This window comes from Brachypodium distachyon, chromosome 4 (genome assembly GCF_000005505.3).
Source record: "Brachypodium distachyon strain Bd21 chromosome 4, Brachypodium_distachyon_v3.0, whole genome shotgun sequence".
Lineage (NCBI taxonomy): Eukaryota > Viridiplantae > Streptophyta > Magnoliopsida > Poales > Poaceae > Brachypodium > Brachypodium distachyon.
The window spans coordinates 11,192,966-11,215,233 of record NC_016134.3 but is presented as its reverse complement, the minus strand read 5'-3'; the positions used below and the strand labels follow the sequence as shown (position 1 = coordinate 11,215,233).

General features: G+C 45.2%; 5 protein-coding genes and 1 pseudogene across 5 annotated transcripts; all 6 read right to left on the bottom strand.

Moving 5' to 3' along the window:
• Positions 1-44: 44 nt before the first annotated feature.
• On the bottom strand, positions 45-1,080 carry LOC112268804 (CASP-like protein 1U1). Its single transcript, XM_024454933.1, has 2 exons — positions 568-1,080; positions 45-486 (listed from the first exon to the last, which is right to left on the bottom strand). The coding sequence occupies exons 1-2, from the start codon at positions 738-740 to the stop codon at positions 159-161; spliced, it is 501 nt and encodes a 166-aa protein (XP_024310701.1). The 5' UTR covers positions 741-1,080; the 3' UTR covers positions 45-158.
• A 3,539-nt stretch (positions 1,081-4,619) lies between these two features.
• On the bottom strand, positions 4,620-6,248 carry LOC100824006 (CASP-like protein 1U3). Its single transcript, XM_003575696.4, has 2 exons — positions 5,419-6,248; positions 4,620-5,311 (listed from the first exon to the last, which is right to left on the bottom strand). Exons 1-2 carry the CDS (start codon positions 5,616-5,618, stop codon positions 4,879-4,881), a joined length of 633 nt encoding a protein of 210 aa, XP_003575744.1. The 5' UTR covers positions 5,619-6,248; the 3' UTR covers positions 4,620-4,878.
• A 182-nt stretch (positions 6,249-6,430) lies between these two features.
• Positions 6,431-8,609, bottom strand: LOC100837822 (tropinone reductase homolog At2g29170). Its single transcript, XM_003577234.4, has 5 exons — positions 8,373-8,609; positions 7,716-7,923; positions 7,200-7,425; positions 6,988-7,094; positions 6,431-6,791 (listed from the first exon to the last, which is right to left on the bottom strand). Exons 1-5 carry the CDS (start codon positions 8,444-8,446, stop codon positions 6,627-6,629), a joined length of 780 nt encoding a protein of 259 aa, XP_003577282.1. The 5' UTR covers positions 8,447-8,609; the 3' UTR covers positions 6,431-6,626.
• Positions 8,610-9,039: 430 nt separating this feature from the next.
• On the bottom strand, positions 9,040-11,551 carry LOC100838517 (tropinone reductase homolog At5g06060). The gene is made up of 4 exons (XM_003577237.4): positions 11,158-11,551; positions 10,486-10,711; positions 9,632-9,738; positions 9,040-9,411 (listed from the first exon to the last, which is right to left on the bottom strand). Exons 1-4 carry the CDS (start codon positions 11,470-11,472, stop codon positions 9,247-9,249), a joined length of 813 nt encoding a protein of 270 aa, XP_003577285.1. The 5' UTR covers positions 11,473-11,551; the 3' UTR covers positions 9,040-9,246.
• Positions 11,552-14,314: 2,763 nt separating this feature from the next.
• Positions 14,315-16,003, bottom strand: LOC100823697 (annotated as a pseudogene).
• Positions 16,004-19,830: 3,827 nt separating this feature from the next.
• Positions 19,831-21,293, bottom strand: LOC100823396 (tropinone reductase homolog At2g29290). Its single transcript, XM_003575694.3, has 4 exons — positions 20,841-21,293; positions 20,478-20,703; positions 20,251-20,357; positions 19,831-20,127 (listed from the first exon to the last, which is right to left on the bottom strand). The coding sequence occupies exons 1-4, from the start codon at positions 21,138-21,140 to the stop codon at positions 19,966-19,968; spliced, it is 795 nt and encodes a 264-aa protein (XP_003575742.1). The 5' UTR covers positions 21,141-21,293; the 3' UTR covers positions 19,831-19,965.
• Positions 21,294-22,268: the final 975 nt, after the last annotated feature.

Genomic DNA, 22,268 nt, shown 5'->3' with positions numbered 1-22,268 from the left:
TTGCCGAGTTCATGGACTAATGGTGTTAGTATTTACATTGCATATATGTCAGGCTTATGTATATATAATAGAGAGAGATGACATCCTGCAAAGCCATTAATTCCTCTGTTCTGTTCTGTTTTTCTTTTGCTCTGTACAAGATGCAAGTAGCTTGCTAGCTAGCATCCGTGCTTGCAGCCATGGCCGTCTGAGTCACCGCCGCCGCCGCCGCCGCGCGGAGAGAAACTCGTCAGCGCGGCGAGGGCGACGGCGACAGCCGCGCCGGCGCCGACGGCCGCCGCGACGCCAGTCCTGGAGCCAAACGCGCCGCCGTCCGCCCCATCGACGAAGCAGCCCCGCGCGGCGAGCGCGGCGCCGGAGGCGGAGAAGAGGAGCGCCTGGGCGGCGGCGTCGAGGGCCCACACCCGCCGCGATCCGCCATGGACGAACCAGTAGAGCGCCAGCGCGGCGAAGATGGCCGAGACGGCGCTCGCCGCCACGAAGTACCTGAGAAGCGCGCGCGAATCTCAAAGCAAATCTCAACGGTTGATAAGCGTTCGTACACGTGGACAAGGTGAGAGCTCTCACGTGAGGGCGCCGTAGTTGGAGTAGGAGACGACGCGGCCGGCGCCGGAGCCGCCGTGGACGACGAGGATGTTGCTGGCGGTGCCCATGACGACGGCGGCGGCCACCGACAACGCGAGCGCCGCGATGCGGAAGGCCAGGCTCGCCGCCTTGGCGCCCTCCACCTCGGCGGCCATTGCCACACCAGAAGTTCTGAACACCGCAGTTAGCTAAGCAAGATGAACCGGGCAAGAAAGATGTAGAGGATGAAGATCTAAACTGAGCCAAGAGCCTATGATGCTTGTAATAGTGGTGGTACATTTGGGCGAGCAAAGCAAGCAACCATTTTATTAATCAGTTTCTTTGCTCTTCTACACGAGCAAGCAAGCTAGTTAGCCGATCATGTCAACGCGAAATCACGAATTAGCTGTCTGTTCTGTTACTAAAGAATTTTGGTTGGAAGAACTCCAATCTTGCACTCCAAAGACTCAGAAGAAACGTTGAACTGACTAATTAAAAACACGGTGGGTGTAATTGTTTAGTGTTGATTATGATTAGCTAGATTTTAAGAATGCAACATTTGTATAGTCATGTCATGAATGTTTGAGGGTTTGGTATTAAGAGAATAAGTACATTGTTGAGCAAGACACTCAACACATGCGGATACCTTTTGAATTAGTTTGTTGGTCCCGTTTGTAAGCGACAGAGCTACCTAGTATGACAGCGTAACAAAGGAATTCATAAATGATTTGTTTGTGTTCAAGTTGCCCAACCTTGGAACAGACATTGATCTTGATAAATCATTAGCTGCATGTGGTAGTTAAAGAATGGCGTTTGGAGATCGTTGCAAAATTTGTTTGCTTGGAGTAAGCAGCAAGTCATAGAGTTGCAGTTGTTCAGTTGACAACGGAGCGACATCGCCAACGAGGAATTCTTCAGAAAATGATGTGTATTCTATGAATAATAATACAACGGCCGAGAAAGAAAGACTTGATCTTTGAGTTTTTTAGTGATCAATGAACGGTAAACTTTTCTTCTGATATTGAACTGTTCCATAATAACAGATACATTGGAGTTTAGACATTTCTTCAGTTCTATGCTGAAAAGATAATACTCCTGTCGACATCAATCATGCCCACAGCTTAACGTCCCTTCTGATTGACTTTGGATATCCTTGGCACTTTCTGAACAGGTCGAGGAACCGACTGTTACCTGAATTTGGGCTGAAAGTATGCAGGAGATAACAACAAATCACCTGCTTTTGACCAGGAAATACCTCAGACTGTTAGATAACCACACTTGTTGATCTCCATGTGAAATCCTAAACCAATCTGAAACTGCTAAAACATCAGGTTTTGGTTCTCTGTGTGGTTTCTTTCTTTAAATCAGAGTTTTGCCTTTATCTTAGGTGTCTTCCTGTCTCTGTCTTCTTCTGCCCCTTGTCAACCTGGACAATACTCTTCTGAAAATCATAGGGCAGGTTCAGAGTTCGCAGCTAGGCAGCCTGAATATCTCTTTTCTGTAAAATATATACTCCCTCTGTCCCATGTTAAGAGACGAAATATTACATGTATCTAGACGCTTTTTGTGTATAGATATATCTATATTTAGATAAATTTGAGTTACTTAATATGGGACAGAGGGAGTATTATATATCTGTAGAAAATTTGTGCAGGTCAAGTTCAGTATCATCTGAGCTCCCTTATATGCAATCTTAACCAGACGATTTATAAGTACTGTTGCCAAGAAAATTACTACTGTTGCTACTAATAAACAAGTACCCTCCAGTCTCCAACATCATCTCTAAAACTTGCTAACGCAACAAGCTTTTGCCTTACTAAGTTCAGTGCCTGACGCTGACAGAGATCATCGAAGTTCAGTGCCAGGCAGAGATCGTCAGGGAGAGTTCAGTTCAGAATTTCAGATGCCAAGAGCCAGAACAAAAGCTTGCATCCAGAGAGGACGCGAAGATGCATCGAAGTGCTCAAAATGGGCCGGCCATGTCCATGCTGCTCATATCGCCGGAATGAGGCCCACGTAGACATCACACGATTGCGAATCTTGTCTCAGAAAACAAAAGTAGGAGTCTTTTTTTTGTCCTCTTTTTTAGCTGCGACTGTTTTCGCTTTTGCTGATCTTGTCTGCGTCTGCGTGTCCCGGTAACATTTTCCTGGTCTTGTGTCAACGGTATATAATGAAAGTCCTCGTAAAAAAGGACTTTTACAATGAAAGAGGTAGACTGCTCTGAGAAGGAATTAACCGCAATTAATCAATCAATCAATGGCACCATTTATATGTAATTCTCGACCCGATCACTGTCACCAGAAAAGCTTCATACAAAACTCCCAAGTTGTGTCATGCAATGATATGGAGTGACATAATCAAAGATCGTTGGTCGATCGATGCATTGACTTGGCCACTCTGTATTGTGTGTGTATATATATTCGTACACGTTAAGGTGATGGACTAATTGGCCACTCTCACAAAAGAAATAAAAGAATTGTTAATTCTTGTCTGCGTGCATGGCTCTTGCCATTAATTTTGCTGGTGTAGTACGACTAATGTAAGCAGGACCAAACTGCCTGTTTTTAATCACTCGAAAACAAAAACATTTCCTGTACTTTTAATCTCGAAGACCAACCTGCTGAAGGTTCTTATCCGATCGAACATGATTAATTCGACCAAGACAACATCCATAGAGGGACTAATTTCAGCTTCTTCTTCTTTTTAAATTTGTGCTGGACGTTAGTCGTGAACTGATTGGGTACGTTCGAATTAACAAAGGTTGGTGTTAATTAAGCGTTAGGTGTACTAGCTCGGACGGATGTTCATTGTTAATTAGTACTTTCTTCGTTTCATAATTCTTTTCAAAATATTACATCTATCTAGTCTAGACACTTTTTAGGAATAGATACATTCATTTTTGAATAAATTTGAGACAAGAATTATGCAACATAAGAAATACTACGTACAGCAGAAGCCAGTAATCTTCAGACATCTTTCAAAAAAAAAGTAATCTTCAGACAATGTTCATTGTTCAGTTTCGTCTTGGATTCGGTAAAGACTTTTTTTTCCTTGCTATATATTGCTATACGGGGAGTAGATATATGTATGTACCGGCCTATGGCTGTTGCTTTCTGGTTTGCTTGAAAATTAATCCCAGCAGCTTGATTGCAGCTAGAGCTGCCGCCGTCACCAAATGTTCCCTCTTGACGAATTAATGACTCAGACTAAGAGCAACCGGCCGGGGGTTACAACTAGCTAGTAGTAGCACGCCATCTCACTGTTAGGTGGTCACATGCATGCTTTCTTGTCTTAATCCAGTGATCAATTTTGGATGTAACCACCAAATTAAGGGTTAGATTTGCATACTAGGTGTTCCCGCCTAAATCCTTTAATTTCTGCACTTTTGTTTTCTTTATTCTCAAGTGATGGACCAGAAGTGCCACACCATATGCATGCATAAGTTTTCCTATGGCAATCAACCGCAGTAGGGGTTGGAGATAAAGATTGTCGAAATATACGATCAGATTTTCTTTATCATCCATCGATCAGATCTATTGAGCTTGAGCCTTCGGAAATTGGGAGAGAAGGAAGCTAGGCACTTTAATTTGGCTCAGATTAATTAGCAACAAAATCATCATCAACGACCCTTATGGATACTGATTGAAGTTAATCTATTTGCATCATCGAAGGAAGACACATTTTGGTTTCTTTCGGTTGGATGATTCCACATTATTCCAATTTATTATACTCTTACATATGCATTGTACAATAATGACAACTAGTTATTGGTTGCATAGTAGGACTTCCAACAGAAGTTGGTTGGGACTAATTTGGAGGGCTGCCATCAAAACATTATAATAGGACTCTCTCTGCTCCTATATACTTGTCGCTGTTTTAGTACAAAGTATTTAGAACGGAGGGAGTACAACATATCTTGTCAGCATAGACAGTACGCATACGCATGCATGTAGGCGGCCGCCAGGTCAGCTAATATATACAACTTGCTACATTTGAAAATGCAAGTACATTTTTTTTGTAAGAGGATGGACATGAATTACATGCTTTCTCTCTAGAGTGAAAATGCAAATAGTATTACAGATGTACTAATACATTGTACAATACACTTCTTATATAAATATATACTCCTGATACTTACAAAAGAGCAGCACACAAAATGCAAAACATCCCAACAAAAGATCTTCAGTGACAAAATTCAGATACGCACAAACTTGGCCACCATGCACACGCATGCTTGCAAACTCCCAAACGATTAACTAGAAATGTGGCGAATTTATTCAAATTAACCACAAAGGCAAAACAAGTTCCTAATTAATGCTTGCTGTGGCATCCATGGCCGCATCCGCCGGCCTCAGACTCGGAGTCTGACCCGTCGGACCCACAGCCCAGCGACAGCGGCACGTTCTTCGCCAACTCGGCGGCCGACGCCGCCGCCGCCGCCGCCAGCGAGATGTACATCGCCATGTGCACCTGGCTGCAGAAGCTCCTCGTCGTCCCTCTCACGGCGCCTTCCCCGGCGACGACATCGCAGACGCTGACCCGCCGCCCTTGGGTCGAGCAGTAGGACATGTACTGCCCAGCGGCGAAGGCGGCGCCGGTGGCCGAGTACAGCAGCGCCGGCGCGGCGGCATCGAGGAACGGCAGGAGGAACCTGGAAGGCTTCCCCTTGCCTTTCTTCCACACGCTCAGGATGATCGCCGCGCCCACCATAAACGCCGCTATCGCGTTCGCCGCCACCAGGTACCTGGATAGAAGAAGTACGCGACTAGAGTTAGAATACGTACATACTGAGAAATACGCTTTCGGAACGAGGAAGCGGGGTTTTGGTTGTGTTGGGGATTTATGTATTACACGAAGGGGCTGAAGTCGCTGTAGGTGACGGTGTGGGCGGGGGAGCCGTTGGGGAGGAGCACGGTGCACTGGCTCGCCGTGGCCATGAGCGCCGCCGAGGCGACGGCGAGAGCCATGGCGGCGATGCGGCCGGCGATGTTCACCGCGTTCGGGCCGCCCTTGGACGAGGACTTGTGGCCATTGCCGCAGTGCGTTGTCATCGAGAGGAAGAAGAAGAAGATAGCAACTGAGCTTTGGTTAATTTGGAAGAGGAAGTTGCTTCCAAGCTAGCTCAATTAGCTCACTGCTTGGGACTTTGAGACCGGCCGGCTGGTGTGTATGTATATATATTCATAGAGACTGCATGCATAGAAGTTAATTTGGTCAACTTGGCTTGTGATTGGAGGGTGCATCAACAAACTTGGCTTGTCTAAATTGTTTTTTTATATTTATTACTCGCTGGTTGCTGCATTTGTCGTCCAATCTCACTTGTTAATTTTGTAGCAGTTACAGGACCATGATTGGTGGTAACAGTTTTATTTGTCTTATCACGACTAGCGCTGCATTTCTTTTCTCTAATCGAGAGCTTGGTTTCAATGATTGGAATGGAGGACGTGTTCTCTTCTGTCTCTTTATTTTTTTTTTCCTTCCAATGATTTTCCTCATTTTTTTTGGGCCAACTGGGTTGACACATATGAGAAACCGGCGGTGTCCCATCATCGTTGAACAAAAATATCCGATGTAAAGTTTACAGAACAGACCTAGACCTGGCAATAGCTATTGATAGGTAAAAATAGACCTTTTGCCAACTAAAATGCTCGTGTGCATAGTACCAATTTCTCTAAATGATTAATTATGCACAAAATCAAGTTACCATAGTCATGTTTTTCTTCTCAGATAGTTACCTTAGTCATGTTTGAAGCAGAGGAATTTCCATCCGGATTCTTACAACCATTTACATAACGTCCAGGGTTGTTTTTTTTTTTTCTGAACGGAGGTTCAAATTTTTTGTGAAAATCTAACTAATTCGAAGTTGTTGAAATTAGTTTTCAAACAAATTCCAAAGTTAGAATATTCCTAAGAGAACCAATGTCTTACAGTTTCCCAAAATTTAAACCCTAAAGGATTCATAGCTAGAAGCATCGAATTAAGAATGTCATGCTGCGTATAGGCACGTCCTGCGGGTTGAATTTCTTTGTTTGGATCCATGATGACGAGGAAGCATCTAACTAAGCACTGATTGTTCGTCCGCCGTCAACATTAATGACCTGGCCGGTGATGAAGGAAGCCGCCGGCATACAGAGGAACGACACCACTGATGCCACCTCCAGTGGTGTGCCGACACGCCTCATGGGGACTTTCGAGACCTCTTGCTCAAGGGCCTCCGACTCCATCTGTTCGACCCAAAATAATAGCTGACCGTGTGTTAGTTATGAACGATTTATTTCATGCCAACTCGTTAAGCGTTGATCAAAATTAAATTCAGCTTGATCACGAGAAATCACAGCTGAAACAAAACAACAATGTAATAGTACATCAGAAATCAAGACCAACAACGCCAGGCCGAACAAAACAAAACAAAATTCATACCTTTTTGGTCATGTCAGTCTTGATCGCTCCCGGTGCGACGCAATTGACACGGATCTTGTCCCGGGCCCACTCGGTAGCTAGGCTCCTCGTAAGCTGGTTCATTCCCCCTACACGCAGGAACGACGTTTTAGAGGTTAATTTGCTGTAAATTGCCATCAACGACAACTTAATTATAAAATTTTAATATACTAATATGAATGTACATTATGTACCTTTTGTGATGCCATAGACAGCGAGGCCTGGGTAGCCGATCAAGCCTCCGATGGAAGAGATGTTGATGATGCTGCCTCCTCCAGCGATGGAGGCACGGAGGAGGAGAGGGTGTGCCAGTTGGCTGAGGTGAAAGCTGGACTCCAAGTTGGTCGCCATGATTGTCGAGTAGTCTCTCGCCGTGTACTCGGTAGCTATTTTACCATCAACCCGTCCTGCGTTGTTCACCTACATACATCGAGTAAACGAGCTTAATTATAGTGGATATCCAAAAGTCGTTAAAAAAATTGGCTCAATTTTTTTAAATTCTTAATTAATTGACAATGTGAGTGCAAATTAGACGACATTGACAATTTGAGGGACTAACAGTCCCTGTGGTATACAGGAAATGATGCATCAGTGTCAAAAAAAATTATGAAGCGGTGGATGTATTTATAAACGAGAACAAGTACTTTGACTGAAATATTACTAGTATGTCTTTTTTAAATAATTAATTTGAAGAGAGAAAATAATAATACTAGTATGTCGAGCTTGCCGTCGAAGTTTTGTTTCACCGTCTCCATGAGTTTCTCCCTGTCCGCACGGGAGGAGACGTCGCAGACGGACACGGTGACCTGGAACCTCTTCTCGTCCCACCGGTGCCGGCACTCCTCCAACTCCTCCGCGTTCCGGGAACACATGTGCACACGGGCGCCGAATCCTGCCAGCTCCTCCACGATCGCATGCCTGGCCAGAAGGTTCCCAGGGTTATGTCTGAAAACTATCTGTGAAAAAATAAAATAACTAGCCTGGCCTGGACAATCATAGGACATATTTAGCCCGGGCTGACACACTATAAGGTGCCCGGGGCTGTGGCCGCAGCTGCCTGAACACTAATTTCACTTTAATCAGAGAAAAGAGCATGCAGTTGCTCACTTTTATCTTGGAACAACAAGACAAGGCATCTTCAGGGACAGGCAACAACGAAACAACATGTCCCCTCGTCAAGGAAAAATATCAAACTTTTAGGCGCCTGACTTGCATGAAGCACAATGTATAGCAACCAAACAGCCCCTAAATACATCCATTTCAAACTCAAAAGGGAAAAAAAGGAGGACAGGGGCACAGTTTAGGAGCAATTCTAACAGTTACCGAATTGAGGCGATCAGATCCCTTTGCTGCCGCAGATTACGTACCCGATCCCTTTGCTGCCACCGGTGACGAGCGCCGTTGCGCCGGCCAGGCTCCACCGCTCCTCCCTGCTCATCATCGTCTTTCCCTATTAATTCCCCGGCGCCCAAGGGGTTGTACTAACCTCAAGTGATTTTTGTGTGGCCTGGATCGATGCCAAGACATATGTACTCTCACAAGACAAGCCCTGTAGGATTGGCCTCGTCCACAAGTAGAGCTAGACACACACATGCGCCACAACCACTCAAGACAGATGGCACCCTGACTAACCAGTACATCTTGATTTTTTAATACTGTGCAGTTTTCCCTCCTTTTTCTTCTTTCGAAAAAGAAAAACAGTTGTGTGGCTGTGTATTGGCACACGTTTTTTTATAGAAAGTGTATCGGCATGCGTGAAAGCTCAATCAGCACCAAAAAAAAGAAAAGAAACAGACTTTTTCGTATCATGATGCCACACAGGAGGCTTGGCTCTCATCAGGCCCGTTGTTTGGTTATGGACTTATGGGTTTATCTTCTGGGCCTTGACCCAGTGGCTCATGAACCTTCTATAAGATGGATGAGCAATCGGGCCTTGGACCTTGGCAGTAACCATTATTATCAATCCTGATTGGAATCAAGTAATCCTTTTTTTTACTCCGACAAAAAAGAGATTAGCGCAACAATCATCTCAGCAAGAAAAAAAAGGGTGATTCCAATCAGGATTTGTTAGTAATCAAGTAATTAATCAGAGATAAGCAAATTAAGCAAAGCTTCGCTAAAGAAACAAAAAGAACCAAAAAAAATTATGAGCGCAGAACACATTCAGGCCCCTCCTAATCACTTGTTACTTCATCTGCACCGGGCACAATGTACTTTATTGCTAACATAAATCTTGGCTAACTAAGCAGCAATGGTTCGACCGCCATCGACGGTGATGACCTGGCCGGTGACGAAAGAAGCCGCCGGCATGCAGAGGAACGCCACCACCGACGCCACCTCCACCGACTGGCCCATCCGCCCCAACGGAGTCCTTGACAGTTCGTTCTCTACGAGCTCCGGCTCCAGCTGTACATTCGATCCACATTAAGTAATCACTGTTAATATCTCGCTAGCTGAGGTAGCCATATTGGTAAAAAACTAAATACTCCCTCCAATTCATTCCAATTTATAGTAAGTGCAAAACCTGAGGCATTTTATTATGGATTGGAGGGAGTAAAAAAGTATATCTTGACGCATGTAAAAATGTCATAATAAGCAAGGGTAAATAGTTATACTCAGTACATACACTGCTTGCCATGTCAGTCCTGGTCACTCCTGGGGCAACGCAGTTCACACGAATCTTGTCTTGGGCCCACTCCGCAGCAAAGCTCCTTGTAAGTTGGTTCATTCCTCCTGTGAATGGCGGACACGATTAAAATATGTATTACTTCCTTCGTTTCATAAAGATTGGCGTATTTTGTTTCGTTAATACAAAATTTTGACCGATAAAAACTCTATTGATATGTGTTTTTTCATACATGAAATTTATATTAATGGATTCGTCTTTAAAAGTACTTGCTAATGATCATGGTTTCGTATCATATAACTTACATATTAATAAATGAAATTTTGGTCAAAGGCTTGTCTTAACGAAACAAAATACGCCAACCTTTGTGAAATGGAAAGAGTAATAAACAAAAAATGTCATTTTCATGTTGTAATAGGAAATTTTATTGAGCATCAGCAATGATTATATTCAATTAAAGCTTTACTGAAAAAAATCATATATCGAAAACACGTCAGTGTGAATTATTTCTTTTCAGGCAATCGGGGGCCACCGGAATATATTACTTTTGCAAACGTGTTCTGGACATTATAATGGTCTCTAGCTAAAATACAACTTTGATTGTTCAGTTTCATTGTGACATGTTTAATTATGAAGTAAAAAACAAACTATGTGGGTAGTTTTCGAGACAAATTCACAAATACGATTTTCAGATATCCGGTCAAAATAAACTATGAGGAGTATTACACTAATTGCTTAAAAAATTATTGAAATACTTCTCTTCCAAGTTCACATATATTATTTGTAAATATATCAATTGTCAAAATTTGAAAACTTCAATGGACGATATCTTGGTGGAACAATGTACAATATACCTTTTGACATGCTATAAAGTGCGAGTCCGGGGAAACCAAGCGAGCCAGTAATGGAAGATATGTTGATGATGCTACCTCCTCCAGCAATGGAGGCGTGGCAGAGTAGCGGGTGCGCTAGCTGGCTGAGGTGGAAGACCGACTCTAAATTGGTGGTCATGATATGCGAGTACTCCTCAGATGTCCACTCCACGCCTGCCTTACCAAGAAGCTGCGCTGCGTTGTTTACCTGCATAGAGAGCATATGTCTTCTTAGCTACTACTAATAAGATGATCCTCACCCATCTTTATCGCTCGGTGGAACGTTCATTTCAGTAGACAAAAAGACGAATACTCGGTAACTAGATCTTTACTATTTATTAATTTACGGATGATAGTGATGATATGTCCCTCCTTCCAAAGTTCGATCTCAAATCTATAGTCTCATTCTATAAATGGGGACCCCAAATCTAATGAAAATTAGCACATTCCTTGTATACAATTAGCACCAAATTTTTTTCACTAGGATCTAACGAAAAGCAACAAAAAAGGAAGAAAACTTGCAGAAAGAGATTGACATAAAAATTCTCTACGTGAAAAAGGTTAAAATAATGTAACGAATTACGTACGTTTTTTTCTCGAAAATGGAAGCTTACGTAGCAATGGGAGATCACTTCTAGATCTTTCCATGATTACCAGTATGTCGAGCTTGCCCTCGAAGGTCTGATTCACCGTCTCTATGAGCTTCTCCCTGTCGGCGCCGGAAGAGATGTCGCAGACGGAGACGGTGACTTGGAACCCCTTTTCCTCCCACCGGAGGCGACACTCTTCCAGCTCCGCCTCGTTCCGGGAGCACGTGTGCACACGCGCCCCAAACCCTGCCAGCTCCTCCACGATCGCGTGCCCGATCCCTTTGCTGCCGCCGGTGACGAGCGCCGTGGCGCCGGCCAGGCTCCACCGCTGCTCCCTGCTTAAGGTGTCTCCGGCTCCGGCGGCAGCGATGGCTGCCATCTCTTTCTTTTCCTCTCTCTCTGTATATCTTTCTTATCTCTGTGTTTGTTCTGCAAATGCTTTTTTGGTGATCGATATATAGAATCCTGGTGGATGAGCTAAAGGCAAGATAATAAGACAAGAGGCAGTCACAAGTAGCATAACGTGCGCGGCTGACACCCAAAATCGGCTGTGACCACTCGAATTTTGTCTAAGCTTGAGCACACCACACACGGCCACACGTACGGCTTTGGGATCGTATCAGAAAAAGGACAGAAAAACTTGTAGAAAGTGTCTGCTAGCTGGGGATAAATCTTACGCCAAAATGGACATTTACGAGCGGCATTAAGGGTGCGCATTTCTATATATACTGCCCCTCTGCAAATTGAGAGAGAATTAACATGCTATCTATATATCGTAATCAATTTATAGGGAACCTTTGCTGGGTACTCGCTGATGTAGATGCAGACGTTTGTGGCGCGTTCTCAACGTCGTCCCGTCGTGGAGAGGGCTGGTTGGTAGGTTTGTCATTTTGAGGGTGGGCACAGTACTTTCGTCAGCACCTTGCTGTCGTCTTAGAGACGCGTATCAGGTGCATTCGAGGTCAAAAACATCCATCCACCTAAAAGTCGTGAAAATCTAAGAGAGGAAAGCACATTTTTGGTCTTTAAATTGGTACCAAAGTCTAGGAAGAGTAAAACACACCGTTAGTCATCTAACCTGTGTTGACGGTTCAATCTAGTCCTCGTACTCTCAAAACGCTTATCTAGGTCACCAAACTTTAAAATACGGTGCAATACCATCATATACGATGGAGATGTACGTATTTTGCTGATGTGGCATGTATCTTACGTATAGGACCCACTAGCTGACATGCTGTAAATTGTAATAACCCCCCTAACACCCCCATCCACTCAAACCCATCATCTTCATCCTTCAGCTCCGCCTCTTTGCTCTTTTCTTGACTGCGGCAGAGCGGAGCGGAGCGAACATCGTGAACGCCTGCACGACGCGCGCTGCAGCCACACGATGTCGCTTCTGGCGTCAAGCACCATGGGTGACGGCGTGGCAGGGTTCCCCACCCTGCGGGCCGGTGGCCGAGCTCCGTGCCGCTCTCTTCCCTCCTGCTGCAGCAGCTACAGCCATCAGTGAGGGACTCGGCGAAGAACAGGCGCCGCAGCCCTTCCTCTCCGATGCCGGCGACGGTGCATACGAAGGACGCGTGGAGCGGGAAGACGCCGTGTACTGCTGCAGCCTCCGCACGGACAGGCCGGCAGGATTGCATCTCGACGACGGTCACCATGAGAGCCATTCTCTCCATCCCCAAGCTCGCCTCGCAGGCTTCCCAATTCCTTGGCCGCCGTCAGGGCCCCATCATCGATCCTCCTCCGCCACCTTCAGGCCGACTCCACAGTCCACACCACCTCCTTCTCAAGCGCCACAGGCCACACTCCTTCACCTCACGCATCCTCCAATCCGAAGAGAACTTGAGGCTGAGCACCGGTATGCAGCAGGATTAGCTCGCTTCTGACCCCGTCCTCAATGAATTCCTCGCCCGCTCGGTCACCGCGCTCCGTCCAACTCCTGCCGCTGCTTTCCACACCCACACCCGCCATGTGCTCGACGAAATGCTCCACCGAGCTGCAGCTGCAGACGAAGATGGTACTGTCCACCGAGCCGCTGAATAGGAGCGCCTCGGGCGCCGCAAGGTAGAACACGACCTTCTTGTGGCCCTTTGGCACGCCGCCGTGGATGAGGTGGAGGTCGCCGTGCCAACAGTTGACGAGCAGTCCGACGAGCCGCAGTAGAGAATAGGCGGCAGTGCGCCACGAGTCCACAATGCTCATGCCAACGCGTTCACCGCGTGCTCCGGCTTCAACAGTGTCTGCGAGTCTGAGTGCTTGGTGGTTGGTGCCTTTTCTCTGTGGCTGCCGGCAGCGAGAAGAAGGGGATCAGGATGCTGAGTGGTGGCCATAGGAATAGGGAGAGACGGCGGTTGTTAATTAAATAGGATGTAGGGTTTTTTTATGGAAAAGAACCATCACACTAATGTATGTTGTTTGATGGCCCCACCTGTCAGATATGTGCCACATCATCGAAATACGTATGTCTCCATCGTATAGGACCGTATTGCACCGTATTTTAAAGTTTGGTGATGTAGATGAGCGTTTTGAGAGTACGAGAACGAGATTGAATCGCATATATTTGGTCACTTAATTGGCAAAACTGGATACTTTAGTCCTTCTATCAGATTTGAGCATTTTAATTAGGACAGCCACGCCCCCCCCCCCCACCCACCACCCACACCTCCCCGGGGCTATGCACCTTGAGGACTGCTGCAAAATGCATGCTCCTGAGTTAGAGAGGCTTGCCTAAAGAAGAAACTCACTAATTATGAAACAAAAAAACACTATTTTCGAGAGGAATCAAGTTCAAAGATTAAATTCATTCAGCGAGCAAACAAAGACACACAAAGGAAACAATATCTTGGTCTGCAAAAAAAAAAGCAGGCAAAAAAACAGGGCAATTCCAATCAGGATTTGTTAATAATCAAGTAATTAATCATGACTCTAAATAAAAATTAGCACAACTAATCATCATCACTTCAGCGGTTAAAAAAAGGTAATTGCAACCAGGATTTGTTTTGATTGATTCTGATTAGATGATCATGAGAGTGGTGATAGATGCACATCATGCATCATATATCCTTGAGAGAGGACATTGACCACTGGATGTGGGGCGTGGATGGGTGCAGAAGGGGCGAAGTTAGCATGTAAGCAACGGCATCGGTGTCAAATGAAATCAATGACTTCTTCTTGCTAATTCTTGTTAGAAATAGAGAAATGCTCCTAATAATATGCAATGACACCAACAAATTCAGCTCATTCCTTCCATGAAATAAAGCAAAGTTTCTTAAAGAAAATTGGCAACCAATTTTTTTTATATGAGCGCACAACACATTTAGGTCACTGCTAATCACTTGCTACTTCATTTGCACAGTCTCTTTATTGCTAACATAATCCTGGTTAACTAAGCAGCAATGGTTCGACCGCCATCGACAGTGATGACTTGGCCGGTGACGAAAGAAGCCGCAGGCAAGCAGAGGAACGACACCACCGACGCCACCTCCACCGGCTCGCCCATCCGCCCCAACGGAGTCCTCAACCGTTCGTTCTCTATGATCTCCGGCTCCAGCTGTTCGAACAACAGCAATCACTGGTTAACAATTTGCTAGGTGAGGTCATAATTAGAAAGTGTATATAGTTATATGCGGTGCATACACTGCTTGCCATGTCAGTCCTGGTCGCTCCTGGGGCAACACAGTTCACACGAATCTTGTCTTGGGCCCACTCTGTCGCGAAGCTCCTTGTAAGCTGGTTCATTCCTCCTAGGTGCCAGACCAAATATATTCGTTGATAAACAAAAGATTTTCATCTCTTAATTGAAAAAAATTGTATTGAGCATCAGCAATGATTATATTCAGTTTATATATTTACACAATCAAAATATTTGTAAAAGATATTCATAGTCAAAATCTTAAAAGTTACACTCTTGCCCAAGATGACATCTTTTACATGATCCAAGGAAGTATTACACTATTTACCTAAAAAATATTGAAATACTTTTCTTCCAAGTTCACATATATTATTTGTCAAAAAATTGAAAACTTCTATGGACAAGACCGAGGTGGAACGATGTACAATATACCTTTTGACACGCTGTAAAGTGCGAGTCCCGGGAAACCAAGCGAGCCAGCAATGGAAGATATGTTGATGATGCTGCCTCCTCCGGCAATGGAGGCATTGCGGAGGAGCGGGTGCGCGAGCTGGCTGAGGTGGAAGACTGACTCTAGGTTGGTAGTCATGAGATGCGAATACTCCTCAGATGCCACTCCACGGCCGCCTTACCAAGAGCCTGCGCCGCGTTGTTCACCTGCATGCATTATATAGATAATCTCCAATGTTTTTAGCTTAGCGCTAGCAGGAGCTAATAGATCTAGTGGCCTAGATGAAAGAACCAAACATTCGGTAAATAGTTATTTTCGTGATTAGTTACCAATATGTCGAGCTTGCCGTCGAAGGTTTCCTTGAAGGTCTCCATCAGTTTCTCCCTGTCGGTGCTGGAGGAAACGTCGCAGACGGAGACGGTGACCTGGAACCCTTTCTCCTCCCACTCCTGGCGGCGCTTCTCCAGCTCCGCCGCGTTCCGGGAACACGTGTGCACACGCGCCCCGAACACCGCCAGCTCCTCCACGACGGCCTGCCTGATCCACCACATGATCCAGCATCCAGCAATACCAAGCACAAAATTAATTGCATATCTCACACACGTGCGTGAAAGCCAGCTGCATGCCTACATCTATGTGAGCTCAAATATATGCGTACCCGATCCCTTTGCTGCCGCCGGTGACGAGCGCCGTGGCGCCGGCCAGGCTCCACCGCTGCTCTCTGTTTATTGTTCCTTCGTCTCCGGCTCCGGCTCCGGTTCCGGTTCCGGCAGCGGCCATCTCTTTCTTTCTCACAGCTGCGTGTGTGTGCTCTCTATATAGAATTCGGGCCCGACATAGAATTCAGGCCTGATATAGAATCCTGGTACGGTGGATGAGTGGCAAGATAATAAGACAAGAGGTAGCCACAACCTACAAGTAGTATCTGACACGCAATCGAGTTTGCCAAGCTCTAGTTTTTTTGTTTTTTTGTTTTTTGTTTTTGTTTTTTTTTAGGCCTTGTGAAGCTAGCTGCTCTGGTAGTGCACTAGCATACACCACACGCCGCGCGTACGGCCGTCGCAGAATTCTACTGGTGGCACTCGTCAACATGCACCATTGACTACATATAGACTCATATAGAGTCGTGCCAAAGAAAAGGGAAAAACTTCCAGAGATTGTCTGCAGCTGGGAATACTAAGACACAGGTAGCAGGCACCACGGCTGACACGCAATCTGCCGTGACTACTCGAATTTGTCAAGCTAGTGCACACACGTACGGCCGGTAGCAGGATTCCACGGAGGCACTCGTCAACACCATTGACCCGGCCATAGGCCCATATGTCTGCCAGATGGGGATACTAAATCTTACGTCATAATGGACATTTTTAGGGCGGCATTAAGAAATGCCATTTATAAGGCATCGCTAAAAATCAATCATTAAATAGGACGTTGTGATTAATTGGTTTGCAAATCTTGGAGAACCTTCTTCAGTACTCGATGACGATGTAGGTGCAGACATCGTTTATTGCGTAGGGCGCCTCACCGGCATTGGCACACTCTTCGATTTACGACTTTTATTGATACGTATGTACCTTTGTTTTTGCGGGGAATACGTATGTACCTTTTGCTGTCGCACCCCGGACAAGTGTACGTTTGGATTTAAAATTTGTCTAAAAAAATGTATTTCTCTTTTTTCAAAGCATTTTAGACTAAGAAAAATTGTTTCTCTCTCATTACACGAAAATCAAATCGAATAACATTTTTTATGCACTTAGCTCATTGGAGCTAGAAGAATTAAAGAGTAGAGAGATGATTGTTGGTATCTTCCTAATGCATTTTCTATCTCAATTCTTAATTTTTTTGGAAAACCCCCAACATACACTTTTTCGCAGACTGAGGGAGTACCTAAAAACATCCATCCACTTAAAAGTCGTGAAAAACTGAAAATAGTGGAGTGGATATATATAGAGTTGACATGTATATCTGCTTCCATATGTCATGAAATTTCAATTCAAAATTCGACTGTGACTCGTGGCTTGAGAAACAAAAAAGATGAGATAAATAGCACTCCCTCTGTTCCTAATTACTTGGTGCTGGAAATTTCGCAAAAAAAAAACCTTGCTATTTTTCCCGAAATCGACATGCGGTCCACGTTCTATCAGAACTTTTGCAAAAAAAACCGTGTAGTTTTTTGGAATCAACGCGCAGTCCACGTTCAATTGAAAATGTGTACTGCAAGTTGGTTTCGTAAATTAATAGGGTTTTTTTTGCAAAATGGCCGGCGCTAATTAATTGGGAACGGAGGGAGTATTGACTCAAAATAAGCTGTGAATTGAGCCTGTTTAGTGTTTACACTACCCTATTTGATTTTATTATTTTAATTTCTTGATGTTTCATTTGAATTTTGATACTTCCTCCGTCCAACAAAAGATGTCTCAATTTTGAGTAAATTTGAATGCATCTATACAATAAGTCATGTCTAGATACATCCAAATTTTAACAAACTTGAAACATCTTTTGTTGGACGGAGAGATGATAAAATTTGTGCAAGAGAGACATATGTTGCGTTTGTATATATAGGTACACTCAACTGTAGCTCATGAATGTTGTGTTTGTCGTCTATACACCATTCGACAAATCATGCATGTTTGTCTCTCCTTTTAGCTCGAGCTAACTAGACCAGACCAGAGACCGTGACCTTTGGGAAAACAACTCGTGAACATTACCTCATGGGGTTATATTAGGAGTAAATTTCAGAAAACCACACTTCTTTAACCACTTGCCTCACAAAACCACAATTGTTGCTAATTTGTCCGCTGCACCACAACCATTCGGGCAAAGTGTAACAACGAGCCCAAATAGCGATTTTGACGGGATTTCTGACGGATGGAGCCCACCTGTCAGGCGAAAAGTTCAGGTCCGACCCGACCCGACCCAATAATGGATCCGTCTTCTTCCCTCAGCCTTCTGCCCCGCTCTCTGCCCCGACGCTTCCTCCTCCCCGCATCATCCACCTCCATCTCCACAGCAGCATGGTCAGCAGCGGTGTCCCCGTCATCCAGCGTCGCCACAGTTGCAACTGGCGTCAAGCGCGATCTCAGGCAGCAGGAGGGGGGGCGCGCGCGGAGGCCGCAGATGGCGGGGCACGGACGCAGCAGGTGGCCGGAGGCGCGGCGCGGGCGGGGACCGGTGGCGGGGCGCGTACGGGCTTAGGTCGGCGCCGGGCGCGCGATGCAGCAGAAGGCGTTGCACGGGAGGAGACCGGCGGCGGGGTGCACGCGGGCGGAGGCAGCCGTTCAGCCGGTGGCGGGGGCGCGCGTGGGCGGAAGCAGGGGGCGCGGCGCGCACGGGCTTAGGCCGACGCCGGGCGCGCGAGGCCGGAGGTGGCGGGGCGCACGCGGGCGGAGGCCGGCGGCGGGGCACGCGGGAGTGCTTCCGGTGGGGAAGAACGCTGGAGGAAGAAGAAAGAGCTGCTATTGGGTCGGGTCAGATTGTTTGCGGGTGGGCTCCATCCGTCAGAAATCACGTCAAATCGCTATTTGTCTTAGTTTTGGGCTCGTCGTTACACTTTGCCCGAACAGTTACGACGCAACGGACAAATTAGCGACAAGTGTGATTTGTGAGACAAGTGGCTAGAAAATTAAGTGTGGTTTTTAAAATTTACTCTTATATTAGCGACAGATACACGAATGGCCAAATCTGCTTTTTTCGACAGCGATTAATAACGATCACTCTTTTCCGACCCGACTCGCTCCATCGTTGGCATCGTCTGCTAAACACGGAATTAACGAGTTGCTCTGTACTACTTTGCGACTGTAAAATCGGAAGATTACTGGCATTGGCTACTATGGACCGATGAAATCTGAGCTAACTGACACCACCTTTTTTTTAATTCGAAACCCAATCGTTTCACGACCAACATTCTCCGGTACAAAAAAAAAGCATAAAATTTGCTAGTGTCTCGGTGTCTCTTCCGTTGTCTTCGTCCAATCGTCTTCAACCCTAGATAAGAACGTGTGTGCTAGCTAGCTAATTAGTCATTCATATGAGTCTAAAAATGGGAATTATTTTGTTTTCGAGTGAACTAAAATAGGCAAATTTTGGCCGTACATATTCACAAAAGGATAAAATTCACGAAAGCAAGAATGAACAAGTGATTTTGTGCTCGGGTGGTCAATTAATCAGTCCAACACCTTAGCGAATATACAAGTTCACCCGAGTCCATGTCAATGCATCGATCGACTATATCTTAGGTTAGGTAACACTCCATAACAACATTGCATAATATGAAGAGTGATCGGTTGATTGATTGCGCTTAATCTACTACATACAAAAAGTATAATATGGATTAATCAGGAAAAAGACACGGTAAAATATCATAATAACAAAACAACTCGTTTGGGAAAAAAATGCTCCCGTCTTGGAATGTCACGGTCTAACATTGCTAATCAAGATTATTTTTCTCAAAATCAATGGCACTAATTAACTAAAAGTCTTACCAATTAAAACATAGTAATAGCAAAGAAATTAATTAAAGCAGAGCAAATAATCAATTGTAAGATAGAAATGTGAGGCTTATAAAAACACCAAATTATGAAACACCATTTTGCAATATGTTGGAGAGGAATATTCATTCAAAGTTAAATTCATTCAGGGAGCATAGAAAAACCAAACACAACAAGGAATCAAGATATTGCTTTGCTCTTTTGAGATGGCCTCTGCCATGAGTAGGAATTGAATTTCGACATCAGTTTAGATATTTTATTTTTCGATACATCTTAAACTTGCGTCACATCCATTAAGCACTAATAAATGGTTCGACCTCCATCGACGACAATGACTTGGCCGGTGATAAAGGAGGCCACTGGCATACAGAGAAATGACACCGCGGCCGCGACCTCCACGGGCTCGCCACTTCGCCCCATTAGGATCCTGGAGTGCTCCTCTTCAAGGACCTCCGGCTCTATCTGTTCAGTGCACAACATAGGTAGTAATTGGTCAATAGTTAGTTAATTAGTACAGATGAACAAATTAGTGTTTGATCTCGTAAGGCTGAGTTAGATTATTCATGTGGCGATTGATCAACATACGTTTCTTGTCATCTCGCTAGTGACCATCCCTGGGGCGATGGCATTCACACGAATCTTGTCATGGGCCCACTCAGTGGCCAAGCTCCTTGTAAGCTGGTTCATTGCTCCTTCATGGTTTACCAACAATAGAAAATAAATAAACACCTCAAATATCTAATAAGGTCATTTTAACATGCATAATTAATAAATCTATTGCGATCTTGAAAAGTGTGAATATGTATGTGTACCTTTGGTGACGGCATAAACCGCAATGCCTGGGAAACCGACCAATCCTCCAATGGATGAGATGTTGACGACGCTAGCCCCTCCGGCGATGGGCGAGCAAAGGAGGAGCGGGTGCGCAAGCTGGCTAAGGTGGAAACTCGATTCCAAGTTAGTTGCCATGAGATGTGAGTACTCCTCCGAGGTCCAATCCGTAGGCGCATTGAAAAGCAATTGCCCCGCGTTGTTTACCTACGCGAAATATGACGGACAAATTAACACGTCGTTCGAGTTAAGAAATTAATTAGAATTGGTTAAATACCATTTTCCACAACTCTGTGAGACACCGTACTAGTCTGGCTAGCAATAGAAAAAAAAATATTCAGTACCAGAATGTCAAGCTTCCCCTGAAAGTTCTTGACGGTCTCCATGAGCTTCTCCCTCTCGGCACGTATCGAGACGTCGCATACGGAGACGGTGACGGCGAGCCCCTTCTCCTCCCACCGGCGGCGGCACTCCTCGAGCTCCGCCGCGTTCCGGGAGCAGGTGTGCACACGGGCCCCGAACCCGGCCAGCTCCTCCACGATTGCATGCCCGATCCCTTTGCTGCCGCCGGTGACGAGCGCTGCCGCGCCGGCCAGGCTCCACCGCCCCTCCCTGCTCAAGCCGCCGCCGCCGCCTGCCACCATCTCTCTCTAGCGCACTCGTAGTGCTTCTCCCAGTATTAGCTGCAAGATGTGTAATTGGGCCTTGGAGATTATCATATATAGCTGGATTCCATGGAGGGCGGCCGATCCGCCAAGCAACCATCGAACAGAACAGAATGCAGCAACAAAAGTTATAGGATCGCCTCCAAAAGCAGCCGGCCATCTCGGCGGCATATGCATAAGCATAACGTATGTATGTTATTAGAGTAGCTGGAGTCCGCTAATTAATCCGATAACTCCAAGGACCGAGCTAGCTGGACTCGGTCTCCTGTGAAAATTTGTAATTTTTCGTGCTTCCAAAACCCCCAGACTGTTGGATTGCTGGGCCAAGGAGGATGGGCTAGTTCTTTCTGGGCCCAACTCGACGCGGCTTGTCGAGCTGGACAGACCCGAGTTAGAATATTAAGCTTGGTTTGGGCTTTTTTCCTAGCGGGCTGAGCCCGACTTGTTTTGAGCCACTATTTGGCCCGGATGTCTACCTTCAGTTGGTGCTACTATCGTATATCCAAACTTTTGAAAACATTTCTGAGTTCTCTTTATATATGTACATTTAGATGCTCACTATGTACCCACAAAAAAAAATTCATGAATAATGTTTCCGTTTATGGGCCTGACAAAATAAAACAAATATTTGCTAATATAAATCACAGACACACATATATATCAACATTTTTCTCCATACAAAAACTACCGTGCTTCTTTATGATGAAGTATACATGTATAAACGGGAACATTTTCAAAACTTCTTAAATACTTCTAAACTCTTGAAAATACCAGGATCCATTGATCCCAGGAGACAAACGTCTGTCCGTGTCCAAAAAACAATTTTCAGAACAGGTCATGGGAATATCATGGGAAAGCCAGTTGTTTGGTGGTTAGTGTTGGTTGTGAATGAACCACATCCTGAGAGCCAACAACCAAATTTTCAGATAGCTCCCACTAGTTTTTTCTTTTCTTTTTTACCACTTGTACAGTTACTCTTTTTTTTTAATATATGACTGTAGGCATTTTTGCCTACAGCCTTTAACCTCAAAAAAAAAATTAGCCTCTCATGGAGGGCAGTTTATAAACACGTAGTCAGAGCCTCGGAAACTTAATTAACGGTAACGA